Source organism: Phascolarctos cinereus, unplaced genomic scaffold (genome assembly GCF_003287225.1).
Source record: "Phascolarctos cinereus isolate Bilbo 61053 unplaced genomic scaffold, phaCin_HiC Scaffold_4;HRSCAF=312, whole genome shotgun sequence".
NCBI lineage: Eukaryota > Metazoa > Chordata > Mammalia > Diprotodontia > Phascolarctidae > Phascolarctos > Phascolarctos cinereus.
This window is the reverse complement of record NW_027555847.1, coordinates 239,473,780-239,494,266: the sequence shown is the minus strand read 5'-3', so window position 1 is coordinate 239,494,266 and position 20,487 is coordinate 239,473,780. Positions and strand designations below refer to the sequence as shown.

The 20,487-nt window shown below is 33.7% G+C and overlaps 1 protein-coding gene across 1 annotated transcript in view; it reads left to right on the top strand.

The window, feature by feature from the left end:
* Positions 1 to 20,487, top strand: part of SRFBP1 (serum response factor binding protein 1) — a 112,790-nt gene that overhangs the window by 79,725 nt on the left and 12,578 nt on the right. Inside the window, exons 5-7 of the mRNA XM_021009512.2 lie at positions 15,521 to 15,602; positions 16,340 to 17,042; positions 19,648 to 19,685. Coding sequence (XP_020865171.1) covers positions 15,521 to 15,602; positions 16,340 to 17,042; positions 19,648 to 19,685 — 823 coding nt within the window. The remainder of the gene's footprint in view (positions 1 to 15,520; positions 15,603 to 16,339; positions 17,043 to 19,647; positions 19,686 to 20,487) is intronic.

The window sequence follows — 20,487 nt, the reverse complement described above, 5'->3', positions numbered from 1 at the left end:
GCACTAGTAGAATTTCCTTACCAGAAACTCTCTAGCTCTTTAAATCACAGATTTGGAATGCCTTTTTCCCTCCATCCCACCTTACCCCCACCTTCCCAAAGAAAGTTCAAGAATTTTGTACAAGAACTTTATGGAAATCTGGCTGTTCACAAACTTTTTTTTTCTTGATTCCAAATTTTATATTATGAATGGTTAAGTTTGAATATAGTGATCTATGAATGAGATATGTATTGCTCTATTTTCTATATATCTTAAACCAGGGTCCAGCTTGAGTTATTTTCAAGTTAAATTTGAAATGTTGCTACTCTTAAACTTGTCATTTCTTAATTTTTATTTTTATTGATTCTCATTAGATTTAACACAGATTTATGTAGGTCACAAAGTATAAAAAGAATCCCTAAACATAGAGATAAAGAATTTCTTTTCAATTCTCAATGAATTGTAACAATTGGAGAGCAATCTGGAATTATACCCAAAGAGTTATTAAACTGCCTGTACCCATTGACCCAGCAATACCACTGCTGCATCTGTTTGCAAAGATGATTCGGGAGAAAAGAAAAGAACCTATATGTTCTAAAATATTTATAGTAGCTCTCTTTGTGATGGCAAAGAACTGGAAATTGTGTGGATACTCATCAGTTAGGGAATGGGTAAACAAGTTGTGATATATGGTTGTGATGGAATACTGTTGTGCTGTTAGAAATGATGAGTGGGTTGATTTTAGAAAAACATAGAAAGACTTGCATGAAATAATGAAGAGTGAAATGAGCAGAACCAAGAGAACATTGTATACAGTTAAAGCAATATTGTTCTAAGAACACCTTTGAGTGACTAAGTCATTTTGACTATCATAATACCCAAATTAACTACAAAAGACATATGAAGGAGGGTGGTATTTGCCTCCAGATAGATAGAAGTATGGATAGAATAGTTTTACATTTGTGTGTGTGTGTGTGTGTGTGTGTGTGTGTGTGTCTAATGATAGCCATCTCTAGGGTGGAGGAAGGGCAAAAAAGGGGGAAAACATTACATGCTAACTTTATTATATATTTAAAGGGAATAGCAAATTGTGCATAATAGATTTGCAGTTCCATGTACAATCATATTTTTTTTCTATTCTTCTGTATTATGGAAAAGTTTCTTCTGTTTTGTAAATTCAGAAAAAAGTAAATTTTGAAGCTTTTCTTTAAATAACCGTAAAGGTTATATGTATTCCATTACTACCATTTCTCACTTCCATTAATCTTGAGATACCATTTATCCTAAAGTGAATAAAACATCCATATAATAGCCATTTTATGATATTAATTCCACTGGCTTATGATTATATTTTAATATATAGATTTGCAGAGATTGAGATATATAATATTCATTCAAATTTAAAAGTAGATTGTTTCTTTTTAAGCACTTTAAGTAGGACCTGATTATGCTAAAGAAAAAGATGAATTTATTTACATTCCACATTGTAAAATTCTCCCACTCGGTTCTTTCACTCTCCACCCCTGCCAAACACCCCACAAGTTATCTTAAATTTAACATTATTCTCAAATTGACATGGTGATTTTGAAGGATTTAAAACCCACCTAGTACAGAGTAGGGAATAATTATTAATATGTGACTGGGGAGCTGAAAGATATATTTGCTTAAGGTATGGTTAGTGGGTTGAATGTGAGATATAAACCATCTGACCCAATGGGAAAGCAGTAATTGAGGAAGGTCCTTGCTTAGACCCAAACACCCATATGCTATATAACGTGGAATAAAAAAATACACTTCTGAAGGTTCTAGATCCTAAAAGGTAGCTCTGGCCAGCAAATTTATAGCTATGTAATAAAACTGAGTTAATATTGAGGTCTTAATTAAAGAAGATGTAATAAGTAGAATGGTAAATTGCCTGTATAGATTTTAGAATACTAGGAATAAACAGTATAAACCTTTTTTCAACTATGGACTTTTAGCATTTTCATCTTTTACGGTCTAGCTTAACCACCTACCACCATCATTGTGTATCTTTGGTACCTTCTTAGTAAATCCCTTTAAAATATCTCAGAGATTGATGTAGAAGATTAAAGGATGGCATAAATAAAACTTTATTATCTTTTAAATCAAGAGAATCTGATTTGGGGGGTACTTCTCCCAGTCCTTAGCATCACTTACAGGATGGGTTTCACAAAATAATTAGACCAGCAACACATAATATAATAATTTTTTATGATACTTTTTGACTCTTGCAAGAGGAGGCTCAGTGCCCACAACAAAATGTTTGGTAGCAGGAACACAGCAGGTAGAGGGCATTAGGGCAAAAGAGATAACTGGGGGTCTCAGTTGCCAGTGTCTCAGGTTCATTGATCTTCAGGCAGGAAGAAGGTTATTAACAATGGTTACCCAGAGAGACCGCCCTTGGATTTAGCATACTCAAATTGGCCAAGCCTTCTATCACTTTCCCTGGTCACTGTTCAGGATGCCTGGATTATAGAAACACAGGAGCTACAGTTTATTGGTTTAATAGAAAAAAGACTAGTTCTCAAATAAGTGTATCTGGTTGGTTTACCATCTCTCGTGTCATAAACAGGCAGACATTCAGTTTCACCAGAAAAAGTGTGGCTAAATCCAATAGGGAGTACAAACACAAAAGTATAGAAATTACCGGGAAAGGTCAGTGCAAAAGTATTAGGCAGAAAGAAGGATGTGCCCAGTCTTTCTAGGTAGAGAGTCTGCTGTGGTTGAGGCTTTTGAGCCTCAGAGAGGCTGCCATAGGCTCTTGGTTCGGGAGGGCTACCACTTGATAAGGAGTTAGAATCCTGAAGAAAGTGCCAATGAGCTGACCTAGGCTGATTCATGGAAAAACTGGTGAAGTTTCAGAGTACAATAACCTAAAGTTTAGAGTTACAAAAATTTTAAAAAGGAGAACAATCTGTCACATAATAAGTAAACAAAGAACATTTTATTTTGTCGAAGTGGGAAAAGAATTTCTAAGGAGTGAGATTATATTGCCTGAAATGGGAGCAAATATCCTATGTGAACTGTTCTGGTGATGAGTATTTGACTGACAATAGAATATTAATGGAGCATAGGAATTCACTCTCATTTTTTTTTAATTGAGAGAAAAGAAACTTGGGGCCTACTGACTAGTAAAATAAAATCCTCAATATTTACATCCAGCACTTATGCTTAAAGAGTTATAGGTAGTTGAGCAGAGTATCAGTACCACTGCTTTATTTTGTTAGAATGGAATTAACGTGCTGATAGTATATTCAAGTGAACCCTAAAACTGAACTTTAAATCCACTTAACTTATTAGTTGGCAGTTCTTTAATGCAATTAATGTCTACTCTATTTAAATCTACAGCCTTCATTTTAATCTCAAATTTTGCCCAATGACCTGCTTCAATCAATGAGAATAATACCTTAACCTGTCTTTTACTTACCTCAGCATCTGAATGTAAAATATTGCTCACAAAACCTTTCTGTCAGGCTCATGGAACAAGTGACCCATTTGTAAATTGAACTTTTTTGGTTTGTTAAAGAACTGAAACATAATTGCGTATAAGGGATTTCTTCTTTTTCCTCTCCACATTCCTTTAAAAATAATAAGTTGGAAAAAATACTAGTGTGCTTTTACTAGACACCTGTTTAGCAAAACTAAATCTACCATTTGAAAAATGAATACTTTTTCTCCTTTGAGCCTTTTTGCAATGGAAGTGACCCTAAACATGAAAGCCACAGTTTCTTTTGAATTTTCCATGTGTAAACTTCAAATCATCATGTGTAAACTTCAAATAAAGAAAATTGCAGTTTTATCTTCCAGTATCATGAAAGATTTTTCATGCAGGCATAAAAACTCATGACTTACAAATTCCCTCAAGGATCCGGTGATACTATGAGCTGTACTTACATTATTATGTGCATGTTGCTTTGAAATCTAACGATCTAGAAATCCTACAACAGATATAAATCTGTGTACCTACTAAACCCTATTTTTCATAATTTATTATTTTAAAAACTTCCATTTTCAGGGGTAAAAAAAAAGTAGTGTGCTATCTTGGAAGGGCAGCTAGGTAGGTGATACAGCAGATGGAGTGCTGGGCCTGGAGTCAGGAAGACTCAACTTCATGAGTTTAAATGTGGCCTCAGACACTCACTAGCTGTGTGACCCTGGGCAGGTCATTTAATCCTGTTTGCTTCAGTTCCTCATCTGTAAAATGAGCTGGAGAAGGACTTGGCAAACCACTCGAGCATCTTTGCCAAGAAAACCCCAGTGTCAGACATGACTGAAAAATGACTGAACAACAAATATGGAAAACTGAACTTCATAAAATAGGGAATTAGGAAAGAAATAGATTAAAAAAAATCAAATATCACTTATAGGTCCTCTAAAATATATTAGGAAATATGTGTGTGTGTTAAATGGTCAAAGGATATAAAGAATTTTCCAAACTATAAATGACCACATGAACAAATACTTCAAAATTGTAAAAAGTATGAGAAATTCGAAATAAAACAATTCTAAGGTTTCATCTCATTCCATGCAAACTAGCAAAGATGAAAAAAAAATATGGCAGCAATTAATGTTTGAGGAAGAGTTGGAAGACAGTCATACTCATACTTTTGTAACATTGCTCAGTGACACCTCTTCTCTACTAATTCTGCCACAGCCCCTGCAGGCCTTTGTCTTTTACTTTTTGGAATATCGTATTTCAATATCTCCTCTTCATAGTATTAACTTCCAACTCTTGTGTGATCTTGACTGTGTGTTTGTTATATCTGAATTCTTTCTAGCTGCTCACGGTATTTTTTCTTTTATCTTGGAGGCCTGGATTTTATCTGTGACATTTTGGGGAGTTTTCATGAAGTTTCAGGATAAGATCTGTGGATTCTTTCTAATTATCCTTTGCATTCTTGTTCTAATAGAATTTGGCAGTTTTCACATAGAATTTATTGAAATGTGGCATCCAGCTTTTTTTTTTGGTCATGGTTTTTGGAAAGCCTGATGATTTTTAAATTACCTCTTCAATCTGTTTTCTGTGTCATTTTTTTCTGTAGTAGATGCCTTCCGTTTTCTGATTTTTACAAATCTTTTGATTTTTGTTTTAATTCATGCCTCAGAACCGTTGATTTCCATTTTGTGCTTTCTGATTTTTATGGACTCCATTGCTTGGGTAAGATTTCTCATCTTCTGTTTTAAGTTTATTTAATCAACCCTTCCAATTCTTTGTACCAGAGTACAGAAAAGGACTCTTAGGTCATTTCTCCCCTGAGATCCTTGTGGCCAAGTTATACTTTTTTCTCTGAGGGTCTACTCTAGTTGTTGTGGAGTCACTTTTTTCTTCTGGGCACTTGTGGTGTCACTGGTGGCTTGTGGAGTCATTTTTTACTCTTAGGTGTCTCTGAATCTATGTTATTTCTTTATATTGGATGATGTCTTTTGTTTATTCATATCTGCAGCCTCAGTTACTCAATAGGGTTATTGTGTCAGGTTTTATTCTTTGTTGCTGGGCTCTTCTGGGATTGTTCAGCCATCTCTTAAAACTGGATATATTGGCACTCCAGAAGCTGACAGATCTCTTAAACCTGCATTTAATGACAAAACCATGTCAAGACCAACTAAATATTAATCAAAAAGCATTTGTTAATTGTTTTCTATGTGTTAGACATTGTGCTAAGCTCTGGGGATTCAAAGAAAGGCAAAAAAAATAAACATTTCCATGTTTTAAAAATTAATAATAATGGGGGCAGCTAGGTGTCGCAGTGGATAGAGCCCCAGCCCTTTAATCAGAAGGACCTACGTACAAATCCGACCTCAGACATTGACACTAGCTGTGTGACCCTAAGCAAGTCACTTACCCCCAATTGTCTCACAAAAAAAAATTAATAATAGTCAACTTAAGTTCATAATTTCAATAAATTTGTGATCTCATTGATGTAGTTTTGATAAAGTATAGGTTATTGCCTATCAAAGGGTTTTTTTCCCCCTTTGCTATTCTTCGAGTCTGGCAATAAATGTATCTTAACGTTCTAACATTCTAGAAGCCTTGACCTTGCTTTTGCTCTTATAACAGCAACTGAGTTGCATAGTTATCTTAGAACCCTTGGCTTGAAGACTCTGGGCATGTACTTAAAATCTCTCAACCTCAGTTTTCTCATCTGTAAAATGGAGATAATAATAACACTACCTCACAGGGTTGTTGTGAGGACCAAATGAAAACATGTATAAAATGTTTTGCAAACTATAAAATGCTATAGGAACAGCTAGTTGTTATTACTGTTATTATTATTGAATTACATATACATAATAGGTATTTTAATTCTGTTATGCCCCACTAAGGGAGATAATTGAGGAAAAACTTTTATTATTGCTATTGGTAAAAGTGACAAAGAAAAGCGTAATAAAAATGTCTATATTGAGAAGATACAAAGAAAACCAAGTATATAAACTAGAAAAGTGATATAAAGTTAGAGTATAAATGAACTTCATTACAATGTTTGCTGCCTTTTATATAACATGTTGGCATGTTGAATCACTAGTTTTTAATCTAGTCATAAAAATTATGTCTCAGTGTCTTTTTTAAAAATATTTCAGTTTAAGGAAGGTAATTGAATTTCCTGGAAAATAATAAAAGAAATGACTAGTCCATATCATAGTACCTTAGCATTCATAGGTAAATTTTCCCTGTAGAATTTCTGTCCAGAAACAGGTCTACCCAGAATTACTTGCACTTATAATGTTAACCAGAAACAAAGTAAAATTAAACATGCTGAAAGCTAAATACAAAGAACTATGAAGTTCAGAAATTAACCTTATGACAATATTAACTTTCCTTTGCTTTATATGCCATGTTAATGAATGTTTTTATTTAACCTAGTCAGAATTCAGTAAAACTATTCATATGTATGATTGCCATTTATATATTCCTGTCATTAACACCTTTGTTTTGAGGATGGATAACTTTCCCTTTTCCATATTTTACATTACATTTTCCAGTGTTGGCACATATTTTTCTAAAGTCTTTTGGGTAACTATTTGCTGTGAATGTAACGCAACCTTTAAGAGCAGATAAATTATCCTGCTTAGTAGTAGAAAGAGCTTTGGAGATGATCTAGGTTAATCCTTCTGCTCTGTGGCCTTGGACAAAATCACTTAACATCTCTGAGCCTTAGTACCTCTTCTTAAAATGCAGCATATGTTGGACCAAATTATCTCCACATAGTCTTCTCACTCTCAAATTTCTTAATGCCAAGTTTCTAAGTTCTTAATACTTTCTTTATAGAGAAATAGCTACTCCATTGATTGTTATAGAGTTCTCTATTACGCTGAAAAGTATCTTCATCCATAGAAATGAAGGAACCAACCCCCATTTCTCTTTTCTTACAAAGCAAGCAATGACACCCCCATTACCAAAACCTGTAATCAAAATATCATTACTATATTTTGAAAAACATGTTAGATTCTCAAATATAGTTACTATATTCAGATGTCATTTTCAGAAGATAGTATCTTCACTAAATAGATTTTCACAGATTTAGACTTAGGTGAACACACTATTTTTAAGAGTTTTTACTTAATAGAATTTGCTTTGATATAAGCATTGCAGTTATTGTAGGCTGTTAGCAAAGACATGAAAATTGAGTAATAGTATTAAGTCACATGTTATTGATATTCAAAACCCTCAAATTCATAAAATAGTTGTGATTGGCAGAGATAGCATCTTGATTTATAAAGAGAATAAAATGTCCCTATACCTTACTAATCTTATGCCATTTGACATCCTCATCACCTATGTTCACCTATGTTGCTATTTTTCTGATAGTTATCTAGCCAAGAAACAAAGGAGCAGAATCCATCTTGGAAGAAGTTTTCTGTGTCAAGACAGTGATCATGAAAGAATTTGTCTCTTCTTATTCTTGTCTTTTATGCTCACTATTTCACGACCACTACCTCTTTCATCTCAAGATTAAGGGCTTGAATGTTTGATAGGTCCCAATTTGCACTGGTAGTACAACTTACCCTAGCATACTATCGATTTATAGTCAAATGCCCAAAATTGCTCAGCAGATGTTTATGGGAGAACAGAAGTGCCTGGAAGAATGTGGCTTCTGCATATGTAGGGAAACTGCCAAGGTGTTAACTCCTAAAGTTATTTCCTGAAATTGCCCTAGGCATTGCAGTTTCAGGGGTGATATAGGGTGGTAGGAGACCTGTGGGGTGGAGATAGTATTGAGCAATGAACTAGTGATTTGGTCTTTATTTTTTCTGTACGACTTGCCTTATGACAAGTTCTTTTTGCTTTTTTTCCTATCATTTCTTAATTTTCTATACCTGGGGGCTCTTAACTTGTATTATTTGGTATAGTGAGGTTACTCAAATTCCTATTATATTTCATTAAAAGAAGGCAAATTTTTCAAAGAAGCAACTGTATTTTTATGAAGTTTACAATAGAATCTTTTTTGAACCCTCAGGAAGTAACTTGATAAAAAAATATATTAATTAAGTTTAAAAGTATGCCTACCAGTGATGGGAGGAAAAACATCCAAAGAAAACACTTTTTGATCTTTAGAAATGTGATGCTGGCTGAACAGGCAGTCTCATGTCAGCATGTTGAGTCACAGCAGGGGAAGAGTTCAGGTCTTAGTTGTTGGGGGTTTTGTTTGTGTTTTTTGGGGTTTGGGGGTTTTGTTGTTGTTTTTTTTGTTTTGTTTTTTTGGCCAGCACAAGTTGGGAATGAGTTAGCCAGTTAAAGGCCTGGAGGCAAAGGAACATGCTCTTAATAAATATTGGTGTGTGTCCAGTATTCATTAGTCAGAGGTGTGTATTGGTTACTTCATAAGCTCCTTGTTGAGGAGAGGCAAAAAGAGAGGATGCAAAATGTTCTCAAACCTATTTTTCAATCCTTTTCATTTCACCTTTCCCTACAAAAAGAATATAATAATATGATGAAAGAAAAAAAAAAGCTAACTAGAGAGTCATTGCTCTCAAGGGGATCACATTCTAGTTTGGAGAGAGCACAGAGATTTCAGCTGCTGGCAGATAGAAAAACCCAGTGATTCTTGGGTTTACAGTGAGGGCATGTGGCAAGACCTGTTGGTCTATAGTAATAATTCTATGTCATGCTCACATTCAAAATTACTTTGCAGTTAACATTATCCGTATTTTCTTATCTACATCAGAATCCAATTTCTATTTTTCTTAATTGTTCTTTATTAAAGTCAAAGAACTTAAACTTTTCCACCTAGTTGTGAAATATTCTCAGCCTAAATTCTAGTTGAATTATTAGAATTATTAGCTATAACCACAGATCTTATAACCTCATGTCTAAAGAATTCATTGTCATCATAGCACCTCCAGAGATTTATATAAGCATGTCCTACAGAGTTCACTAATCTTTAAAACACTCTTTAATTTTTTAGTACTTTACCCTTAATATGAATGACATCATGAAAGAACATTTGATTAAAAATCTGAGTTCTGGTCCTGGCTCTGCCAACAAGTAGATCTTGTAACCAAGTAATATTGGTTAATATGGTTAAGTCATTTAATCTTTTTGTGCCTTAATTTTCAGTTGGTTTTAACCATATATTTCAGTTCTGTATTCATTGATTCTTTAAAACCAGCAGCTCGCTCTTCCCTCCCCCTAAATAGATGCACATACCGTTTTGAACACTGAAGAACTGGAGTTCAAGAGGTACAACAAAGTATGGTTGAATATCACCTATAAGGAAAGCCTCAGGGAACTACACAGCTTAGCCACTAGGTCAGATAGAAGTTTAGATGAAAAGAAGCAAGATTTTTTTTAAGTTTAAATTGTGTCATAAATGAAATCATACAAAAGAAGAAAGAAGTAGGAAGAAATGAGAACAATAAATGAAAGATGTGGAAGAATAAACAAACTTTTAATGCAGGAAGTGTAAAACCTTACCCAAAGACCTGGCAGTGCTTACCACAGTGATAAGTAGATTACTTAATCATGGATGAAATCTGTCCATACCTACTAGAACCAGAGGATAGAGTGAAAAATAGAATCCACTGACCATTCTATTTTTTAAAAATCACCAAATGAAAACTCAAGAATGTCATAGCATAAATCTAGAACTTATATCAAAGGGAAAAAACAACATCATAAGCAGCCAACAAGAAAGTTTGCAAGTACAAAGGAGCCACAGTCAGAATCACACACAACCTAGCAGCTTCTACATTAAAGGACCAAAGAGTTTAGAATATGATATTGCAAAAGATAAAGGCTAGCAACCAAGAATAATTTAACTGACAAAATTGAGTTGTGATCCTGCAGTGGAAAAAAAATGGACATTTCATGAAATAGAATACTTTCAAGCATTCATGAGTTTAAAAAGAAAAGAAACTAATACCCATTAGAAATTTTGAAATGCAAACATGACTCAAAAGAAACATTCAAAGTTCAGTACGTTTGAGCAATTGAAAGGGACTACACTAAGATACCACGTTAATGTTCTAAAAAGGGGAGCAGAAGTAAAAGTCCCCTAGGATGCACAATATAATCAAGAGTCTTAGAAGAAGTAAACTAAGACATGTGGCTTAGGTTTTTTGATTTGTTGTTTGTTTTTGGTTTTTTGCTTTGTTTTGTTTGGGGGAGATCTTAAGAGAAGAAAGAAAAGAAAATGGAAAAAGGAATATATTAGGAAAGAACTTATCTCAGATTGTTATTCAGTTGTTTCAGTCCTGTCCAATTCTTCATGACCCCATTTGGATTTTTCTTTGCGAAGATACTGGAGTGATTTGCCATTTTCTTCTTCAGCTCATTTTACAGATGAGGAAACTGAGGCAAATAGGGTTAAGTGACTTGCCCAGGGTCACACAGCTAGTAAGTGTCTGAGGCCAGATTTGAACTCAGATCTTCCTGACTCCAGGCTCAGTACTTTATCAGCTTTATCACCTACCTGCCCTCGGATTATTGGTGTGCAAATAAAATTATACACACATGCAGGAAGTAGTAGGGAAATATGTAATATATGAACCTCACTTTAATGTAAACCAGACAAAGAAAGGTAGAACACATATTCACATCTGCCCAGAGTTGGTACAGAAATACATTAGATACTAAAACAGGAGAGAATTGGGAGAAGTGAAAAAGCAGGAAAAAGGGTAGATTCAAGAAAGAGTTAGTGAAAAGCAAATCAAGCTTCAATCTCAAGAGATGCATTATAAAGCAAAGTATCAAAGGGAAGGAAGGAAAGTAAGTACCTGTGATTTGGGTTTTGGCAAGTAGAAGATAAATGGGAGTGTGAAATGAAATGGAAGCGAATTTCATCAAGTGCAGATCACTAGTGTTGAGCACACTCTTCATCCTTCTTTGTAAGGAGAGGGACAGTGAGTAAACAAAGGAAACTTTACAAGAGAATAGAATGTAGAAGAATATACAAATGTCAGATTATAACCATAAGCATAAATAGTATTAACTCACCCATTAAAAAAAAGAGGACAGCAGAAGAGACAAGTGGGGCACAAAAAACTCATTAACCAATTCAGAAAAACAAAAACATTAATCATATTCTCTACTTACCACAGCACAAAAATTATAATCAATAAAGGGTATTTGAGGAAAGGACTCAAACTTAATTGGATACTAAGTAATAAAGTCCTGGTTGCCAAAGAACTAATTACAGAAAGGATAACTTTACCAAACAAAATTACAACATTGAAACAATGTAAATAAAACTTTTCAAATGTAGCCAAGGCATTTCTTATAGTAGAATTTGTGTTTCTATATACATTCATCAGAAGGGGGAGCAGTGAATTGGGCATGTAATTAAACAGCCTAGACAAAAATCAGTTCTTTAAATGAACACAAGAATAGAAATTTTTAAAATCAAAGAAGAGAGAAACAAAATTTTAAACAAACCATGGAATAATAGAGAAATAAAAGTAGGAGCTGGGGTTTTGTTTTTGTTTTTGTTGTTGTTCTTGTTGTTTTTAGGCAATTGGGGTTAAGTGACTTGCCAGGATCACACAGAGCTGGTTTTTTTAAAATACTCATAGGTAAACAATTAGTGAATCTGATTATAAAGATGAGAGGAAAACCAAATTACTAAACTTGAAAACTGAAAATTCACAACAAATGAAGAAATAAAGGAAAGACTTAGAAAATATTTTACCTAAATTATATGCCTTCAAAGCTGGTAAATTAAATGTAACAAATGAATATTTACAAAAATATGTACCTACGGTAATTGGATAAGAAATAGATCATTTTAATGGCCTACTGTTGGGGGGGGGGGGAAAGAAATTGAACAAATTATAAATGTACTTCCAAAGAAAGAAAGCTCAGTTCCTGATAGGTTTACAAATGAATGTTTATCAAATATTCAAAAAACAATTAACTCCAACTTTGAGAGAGGAGAGAGATAGCAACTTACTAATCACTTTTTGTTAGACAAATATATTTTTGTTGTACAAACCAGAGATAGATAAAGCAAGAAGGAAAGTATTTCCAAAGTAATTCCAATTTCCAATTTCCAATGGCATTCTTGAACAAAATATTAGCAAAGGAGCTATAGGATAATATTGTAAAAGTTATACACTATGACCTGGTCAGATTTGTACTAGCAATGCAATATTATTTCACCCTTAGAAAAACTATAAACATAATAGACCACATTAATAATAAAAATTGCATGATTTATATCAGCATATTCAGAAAAAAGCTTTTGACAAATTACAGTTGATAAAAAGAGATTATAAAATGTGAAATCAAATGGACCTTTTATCATTATAATAAATGGTGTCTTAGATCTAAAACCAGTAACTGGCTGTGAGAGTGCAGGGACACTAATACATTATTGGTGAAGTTGTGAAATGGCCCAAATAACTGTTAACAAATTTGGAGCTGTAACGTGAAAGTCACTATACTATGCTTATATTCCCTTTATCCTAGTGATATACTGGTATTTGGCATATCCCCCAAAGAGATCAAGTAAAGAGAGAAAGGACCCTAACTATATGTGTCCATCATTTGGGAAATAGTCAAACAGACCTTGATATATAAATGAATGGAGTATCATTATGTTGTGAGAAATAACTATTTGGACAGATTCAGAGAAACCTGGGAAGACATAAGCTAATGTAGATTGAAGTCAGTAGACTTAGGAGAACAGTGTACACAATGACTACAATGAAATTAAGAACTCTAATTATTAGAATGTCTAATCATGCTGCAGAAGACTTAACAATGTTTCAAACCATGCATTCCTCATTTTGGCAGAGAGGACCGGAGGTACAGGAAGAGATAGCTCATGCTTTCATTGGTTTTTGCTTAACTCTACTTTTTTATTTCAAGAGTTCTCTGTGGGGAGGGGGAGCATAATGAGAAGATGTGTTTAGTAATAGTGAAACACAAAAGAAAAAAGTATCAATGAAACATTAGAAAATACCCAGAGCAGAAATAAGTCTAGAAGACAGCGTTGTGTTAATACCATGTTAAATTTAACGTACACTTTTTAAAAACTGTACATAATAATTTTTCTATTCCTTACAGATCAACATATTCATGTTTGATATCTAAGTTCTTATTTTTTTAAATAGACTACTTTCTATAAGTAATGGAAGAAGTTACAGTATCATAGATGTTACTGGTCATTTAGTCTCATCTTCATTTTACAAATGAAAAAACTGAGGCTCCAGAGAGATTAGGAGGAAGTAGCAGAGTCAGCATTCAAGCACCAGTCTTCTCTCCACTGCATTGCCTTATCTCCATACTAAAACCTCATGCATGTTTTGTTAATTATCTCAATCTCTGTCCCTCTCACCTTCACTATATATTTCCAAATTCCCACAAGTACTTCCACTAAAATGTCCCATTATCTCCTCAGATTCATTATGTCTATCATTTTCAAATAAAACTGCATCCCCTTCCCGGCTGTACTATTTTTATCACTGAAACCATAATAATTCTGTTCTCCCTGACTTTACTTTAAAAAAAATGTTACTGATGCCTTTTGTTTTTTTAAACCACAAAGAAAAACCAAAGCACAAAACAACTGCATCTGATGCACCATTCTGCTCCAGAGCATTCATCTGTTAACCAAGAGGAGGAAAATATTTCCATCATCCATTCTCTGGGACCAAAATCACTCATTTTAATTTATTTGAGTTTAGTTGTATTTGTGTTATTTCATTTATATTATTCTGAGGTGGGTGAAGGGCTGTTCGTGTGTGTGCACACACATGTATTAATTCTTCTCCCTTTTTTGTTTGCTTCATACATATCTTCCTTATTTCTCTGAATTCCTTGTAGTAATCACTTCTTAGAATGTAATGGCATTCCATTAGATTCAACCTGTTTGTTCAGACATTACTCAAATGTTGAACACCCACTCTGGTTCAAATGTTTGTTACAGTTAACAGTGGTGCTATGAATATGTCTTTGTCATACTTCAGGTAAATGCCTGTTGTGGGTATGAACAGTTACTGATTTTTCTTCATAATTATAGACTATTTTGTAAAAACAATTGTACTAGTTCACAGCTTTACTAATAGCCCTAGTCCAACGAAACAAGCGTTTTTCAGTACCTGTTATGTACAAGGTGCTGTGCTCAGTACTAGGAATACAAAGAGTCGTTTGATCAGGGACCCAAAAGGTTCTTTTTCTCCTGTAGCATCAAGTCCAAAGTCTCCTGCCTCCTTTTCAAGGTCCTTTGTAATCTGGCTCCAATATGTCTTCTCCAAATACCATAAACAATTCTTCTTTGAATTCTTGCATTTATGTGCTCATCCTCTCATTATTGAATATCACTTGGTCTTGTCTTCCTGTGTCCTACTTTAGGCCAGGGATCATGTCTTTTCACTTATTTTGTATTTTCTTTGATTCCAGGTACAATCCAATTAAATGTAATAGACATCTGACAAATATTTATTTTAGATTATTTTTAAAGTCTGTACCTAATATTTATCTTGAATTATATAGATTTCTTTTGAACTGATTTCAGAATATATTATCAATGGATATGGTTCAGTTTCTCAATGAATAAATCAGTTCATTGGTTGAACAGAAATTGTCCCTTTAGTAAAATAGCAGTTAAATTAGTTTTAAAACTGTGGTTCTTAATACTCTCACTGGAGAAGGAAAAAAAGGTAATTTGGGATTGAAGTAAATTTTCTACTTTTGTCTATTTCATATTTGTCCATTGCCCATAAAAATAAATAAAAATAATTTCTTAGATTAACATTCTGATTGTAAACATTTCAGATGAATGAAAAAGTAGCTCCAGAATTGGGGAAGAGTCCCAGCTGGATTACTTTTTGGAAATTTAATGCTTTAAGTGATTTTGTCTCTGCAAAAACCCATTTCCAGTGCCAGTTAAGATATTGACACACATGAAAGATGGCTTGGCTAATGAGGAAAACATAAACTAAGTTAGCACAATATGTTTAATGAGCTTTAAATTCACTGTTGTAGGACTTTGGTAGATTTTATTTTGCTTTTATCAATTTATTTTAATCCTCATACTATCATCATCAAATGGTTAACAATGCACTTTTTAAAAATATACAGCCAGATTCTACGGCAACTGAAAGAGCAATTGCTAGACTAGCTACGCATCCATTACTGAAGAAGAAAATAGATGCATTGAAAGGTATGAATTAAATTATTTCACAAATATAATCATGTTCTATTTGGAAATATTTCTTTGCTGTTAAAAATATAATGAACTTCGTGATTTATTTCAAATCACATTGTTTCCTAATGACTGTAATGGCTGACATCTTTAATTTTTTTTTTCAAATCTCATATTTTACTAATAGAATAGTGACTGATAGATAGCTATGCACACTCAGTATGACATAATGAACTATTGCTTTTGACTGACATAATCATATCATTTTGTATATATCACAATCATATTGTAAGTGCAATTAATAAAATGTTGCGTTTTTCAAAAATAAGTTGAAAAGATATGATGGCATCTAGCACTGGTATTAATGGTTGAAGAATTGGCTTTTTTTCTGTTATTCCAGTTATTTCTATAAAAATTCAAATGCTATTTCTATTTGACTTAAACTCAGCCAAGTTTGAACCCTTAACTTGTATCTCTTTACTTAAAAAGAATTGTAGACATTTTACTGTGAATTTTAAAGATTTCAGTGAATAGGATTAAGTATACTGTCTATAAAGGGTTTCCCGAATTCAAGAAACTTTCTGCCTCATTTCTAACCCATATTGTATGTCTAATATAATGCCCTATCTTAAGTAATGTGTTTCTAAGTAATGTAAAAAGCCCTTCTAAGTGTTTCCAAGTAACATAAAAAGTACTTGACCTTTGAAGTTTTTATAACATATATGTCTCAAATTATTTGTTTTACTTTTCTGTAGCTGCTGTCAAAGCATTTAAAGATTCAAGACAGAATATTACTGAAATTGAATCATTGAAGGATTCTTCTGAAGAAAATTACAGTGAGGACACAGGAGTAAAGCAGAGCTCTCCTGACAATTTGAATAAATTCGAGCACCAAGAAAGTACAGTAAAAAAGGAAGAAAATGTTAAAATGTTATCAAAGAAGCCAAACACACTTGAAAAACAAATTGGTAAGATGGCAGACAAGCAGAAAATAGGTATTCCTCCACCTATGGCATTAAAACCTTCTCAGGAGCCTTCTCTGAATGCTTTTGAAACCCGAAATACAGATAGGAAAAATCTTGCCATCACCAACAAGACAAATGGAACAAAAATTTCTACCATCATCACTAATGATAGCAGTGATGTGAAAGAACAGAGTGAAGAAGAGAAGGAATATTTTGATGATAGCACAGAAGAAAGGTTTTATAAACAGTCTTCGCTGTCTGAAGATAGTGATAGTGATGATGATTTCTTTATTGGGAAAGTTAAGAGGACCAGAAAGAAGGAAAATAGCTGCTGTTCTTCAGTTAAGGACCAAAAGACTTCCAAAAAAGTGTCACCTGAAGAAGAAAAGCTTGAGAAACTGGGGAGTATGGAGAAAATGAGGCCAACTACAAAAGCCAGGAGGCTAGAATCAACATTTTTTTCTTCTTTATCTGAATCCAGAAGGACAAGAAGGTAAAGCCATTTTCCTGTACTGAAATAACAATCAGAATTCTTGTTTTATTTAGAGACAGCTGCACAAATAAATAGTATTAGCAAATTGTATGAATGTTAAAAGTCCGTGGAAGTTTCATGGGGGTTTCTGTTTTAGGTAACTATAACCAAATATACACTAGCACATCCCCTTTGCAGAGTTTTGCTCTTGTCGTTTTTCCAGTCTTTTTTATGGAATTGTTTATATTACAGTAATGTATTCAATAGTGTCTCAGTTATCCAGCATCATTTAAGTTATTTTTTTCACTTAACTAAACCTTAGCTCTTTAAATACCCAAACTTTAAAAATTCTGTTTATAATGAAAACCTTTGTAAAATGTGTTAAATGTTTACTTTGTCTTCTTCAAGAGTGTTTCCGAGCAGAACTTGAGCATTTTTTTTTAATAAATCATGGTCTTCATTATAAACATCAGTTATTGCAAGTGTTATAAGAAAGGGCCTGATGTAAAGTTGTACTCCTGTGCCTCATTGTGGCATTGATATTACCTTAGGTAGAACCATAGAAGGTTATCTTGCCATATTTTGCTAGTACTTTGCCTAAGGTAATTTTTTTTAATGCCTCATCATGGCAAGATGGTGATTCTGGAGGCCTTGCCAGTAGAGCACATGCTCTGGTCACTGCTTCTTCTGGAAGGATTTCTACTATATGGGAGACAGACAACATGAAACTGTATGTTCTTCTAAGAGAAAAATGCACCAGTGAAAATATTGATCTTTTAAAAGTAAAGTAATTCAAAGGTGAGAGACTGTTGAGTTAGGGAGATGCTGTTTGCCCTTACCATATTAAGTGACCTCTGACTACAGGTTATTGACTGTGCTAATAAATATCATTTCTTAATATTTCAGCTTCTAGCAATTCTCCTTTCATATTGGTTTTAATCTGCTGTCTTATTGTAACCTATGAGAAAATCAAATAGCATTTGTTACATCATTGATTTTCCATGCAATTCTACAGCTCCCTCAAAGTTGATGGTGATGCCGTTCTCCTCTGCTTTTGAACTTTATGAGAACTGCTTTCCTCAGGAGTTTTATTTCTCGTAATTCAAGGTTTGAGAGTGTTCTCTGAATGGGAAACATTTCAGAAATGGAAAAGTGTGGCATGGCTTCATGTTAACTATTGTTGGAGTTTTCTAATGGAACAAATATTGAAGAAGTATTATGGCATAGTGGACAGGGTACTCACTGTACCTAGAATCAGGAAAACTCAGCTCCAAACCTGCTTCTGACACTTAGTAGCTATGTGACCCTGGGCAAGTCAAATAGCCTCTTGTGCTTCAGTATGTCAGAGTTATATTTGCTGGTCTTCTAAAGATCCTTAGCTCCAAATCTGTGATCCATAATCATATAAAATATACTTGCCTTCCAATTATCTCATAAACCTGTCTCACTTTTGAGACAAGTAGGAAGCCAGAAGTTCAAAGACATAATTTTAAATTATTTTCTTAACTGAAAATAGCATACCACTCGATTGTAGTTGTTTGTTGGTGTTAGTTGTGACCAGTCATACTACCTTGTCCCTTCTGTGTTCTCTCAGATTCCCCAAAATATGAACACCAGGTTGGGAATGTCCTTTACATATGAACAACCTCCCTGACAACTTCCTGCTATGGCAGGGGACCTTGCTTCCTGCCAAGATACTGGCTATGACTGTTGGAACTCAAAACATATGTTCCCATTTAAAAAAATAAAACTGCTATAAATCATAGTGTCCCAGACTATTGTATTCACACACACACACACACACACACACACACACACACACACACACACTTGCGGCAGTGTTGCTTTTCTAATTTGTTTCTTGGTGTTTTCTTAGGGGAAAGGGAACAATTATACCCATAGTATTTCAGCTATCATGTTTCAGTATTACAGCTGTAGTATAGCGATAGTATGTATTTTGACTTGTGTGACATAGCCTAGAAACCTAAGTGCTATCTCTAACATTGCTAATATGGGAAAATGAATTTCATGTTGCCAACTGTGGTATACCATGCAAAAATGCTGATCTAGGAGTAGAGACCTACATTTGACTCCTGTCTCTCTCTCTCTCTCTCTCTCCTGTCTGTCTGTCTCACATACACACGCACACACACAATCTGTATAATCACAGGCAACTCCCTTAACCTCATAGACTCAGTTTCTGTATATGCAAAAATGAGCATAATAATACTTGTCCTACCTGCTTCCCAGGCTCTGTAAATGTGAATTATGCCTACTCCAGTCCTAAACATTTTAAAATATGGAAGAGTTGTTTCAGTTTTAAAGAATATATGAAAAACAAGGTAACCACATTTTAATACTAGAAAGAAATAATACCGATTTTTTTCCCTAATCTTGCCATAACAATGGAAATTTTTTTGTTGAATACACATCACCTGACAGTCTTAAATTCCTTGGCTTTTGCTTCACTCCCCATATTTAACTTTGAAAAGTTTTTAAAGATAGGATTTTGTACTGCCTTACATTCAGCATTTTGTGATCATTTTTTGGTTACTCATATCTTTTAAAAATTCTAGCTCTTTCTTTTTCTCTTAAAAATGATAATGTAATTTTTTTTTCCTTTTAGAAATGCCAGAGAACAGTTTCCTCAAAACAGAATTCCAGGTATGTATGAATTGTCTATACTGAGGCAAAGTGACAATAAAAATCTCAGTGGTTTTAAAGACAAAGTATAGTTTTATTTGTTTCACTTTGATTTTGTTGAAAAGAGTGTGACTATTTCTAAAAAATAATATGTATTTTTATATCCCAGAGTGTTGATTTGTGTTGTGGAAATTATTCGCTTTGCTCTTACCTCATAATGAGAATAATTGATACTGAATATTTGGGAATAAGTTTTGTATTCATTATTATTTATGTGATTACATTTGCGTTTGACCAAATGACCTCTAAGGTCCTTTCTAGCGGTAAAGGTTTTAATTTTTATGTTATGTGACACAAAATATATTGTATAGCCTTCATGCTTTCTCTTTTGTCCTGTCTATAACCTCATTTTGCCATAGACAAGAATGCTTCTTTTTTGGATGGATATGTTTTTCCTCTCAGTAAAAGAGATTTGAGGAATAAAGTTGTCATGTATAGTGTTAAGTATCTCCAGGCAGATGCCCTTTCTGTAGTGATGATTAAAGGAAAATGGAGTGATGAACCATTATCTATTAGATAAAATACAGAGTATTTACATCAGGATCTCCAGAATCTAATTGCCAGCTTTTCAGCATTATTTCATAATATTCCAGCCATTCTCACACTACCCTTTCAACTTCCATGCACTTTTTAAAAAATATTTTTATTTAAAGTTTGGAATTTCAAATTCTATCTCTCCCTAAACCCTCTCTGAGATGTAGGTTATATATGTGCAGTCATGTAAAACATTTCCATGTTAGTCACTCTGTATAAGAAGACTTGA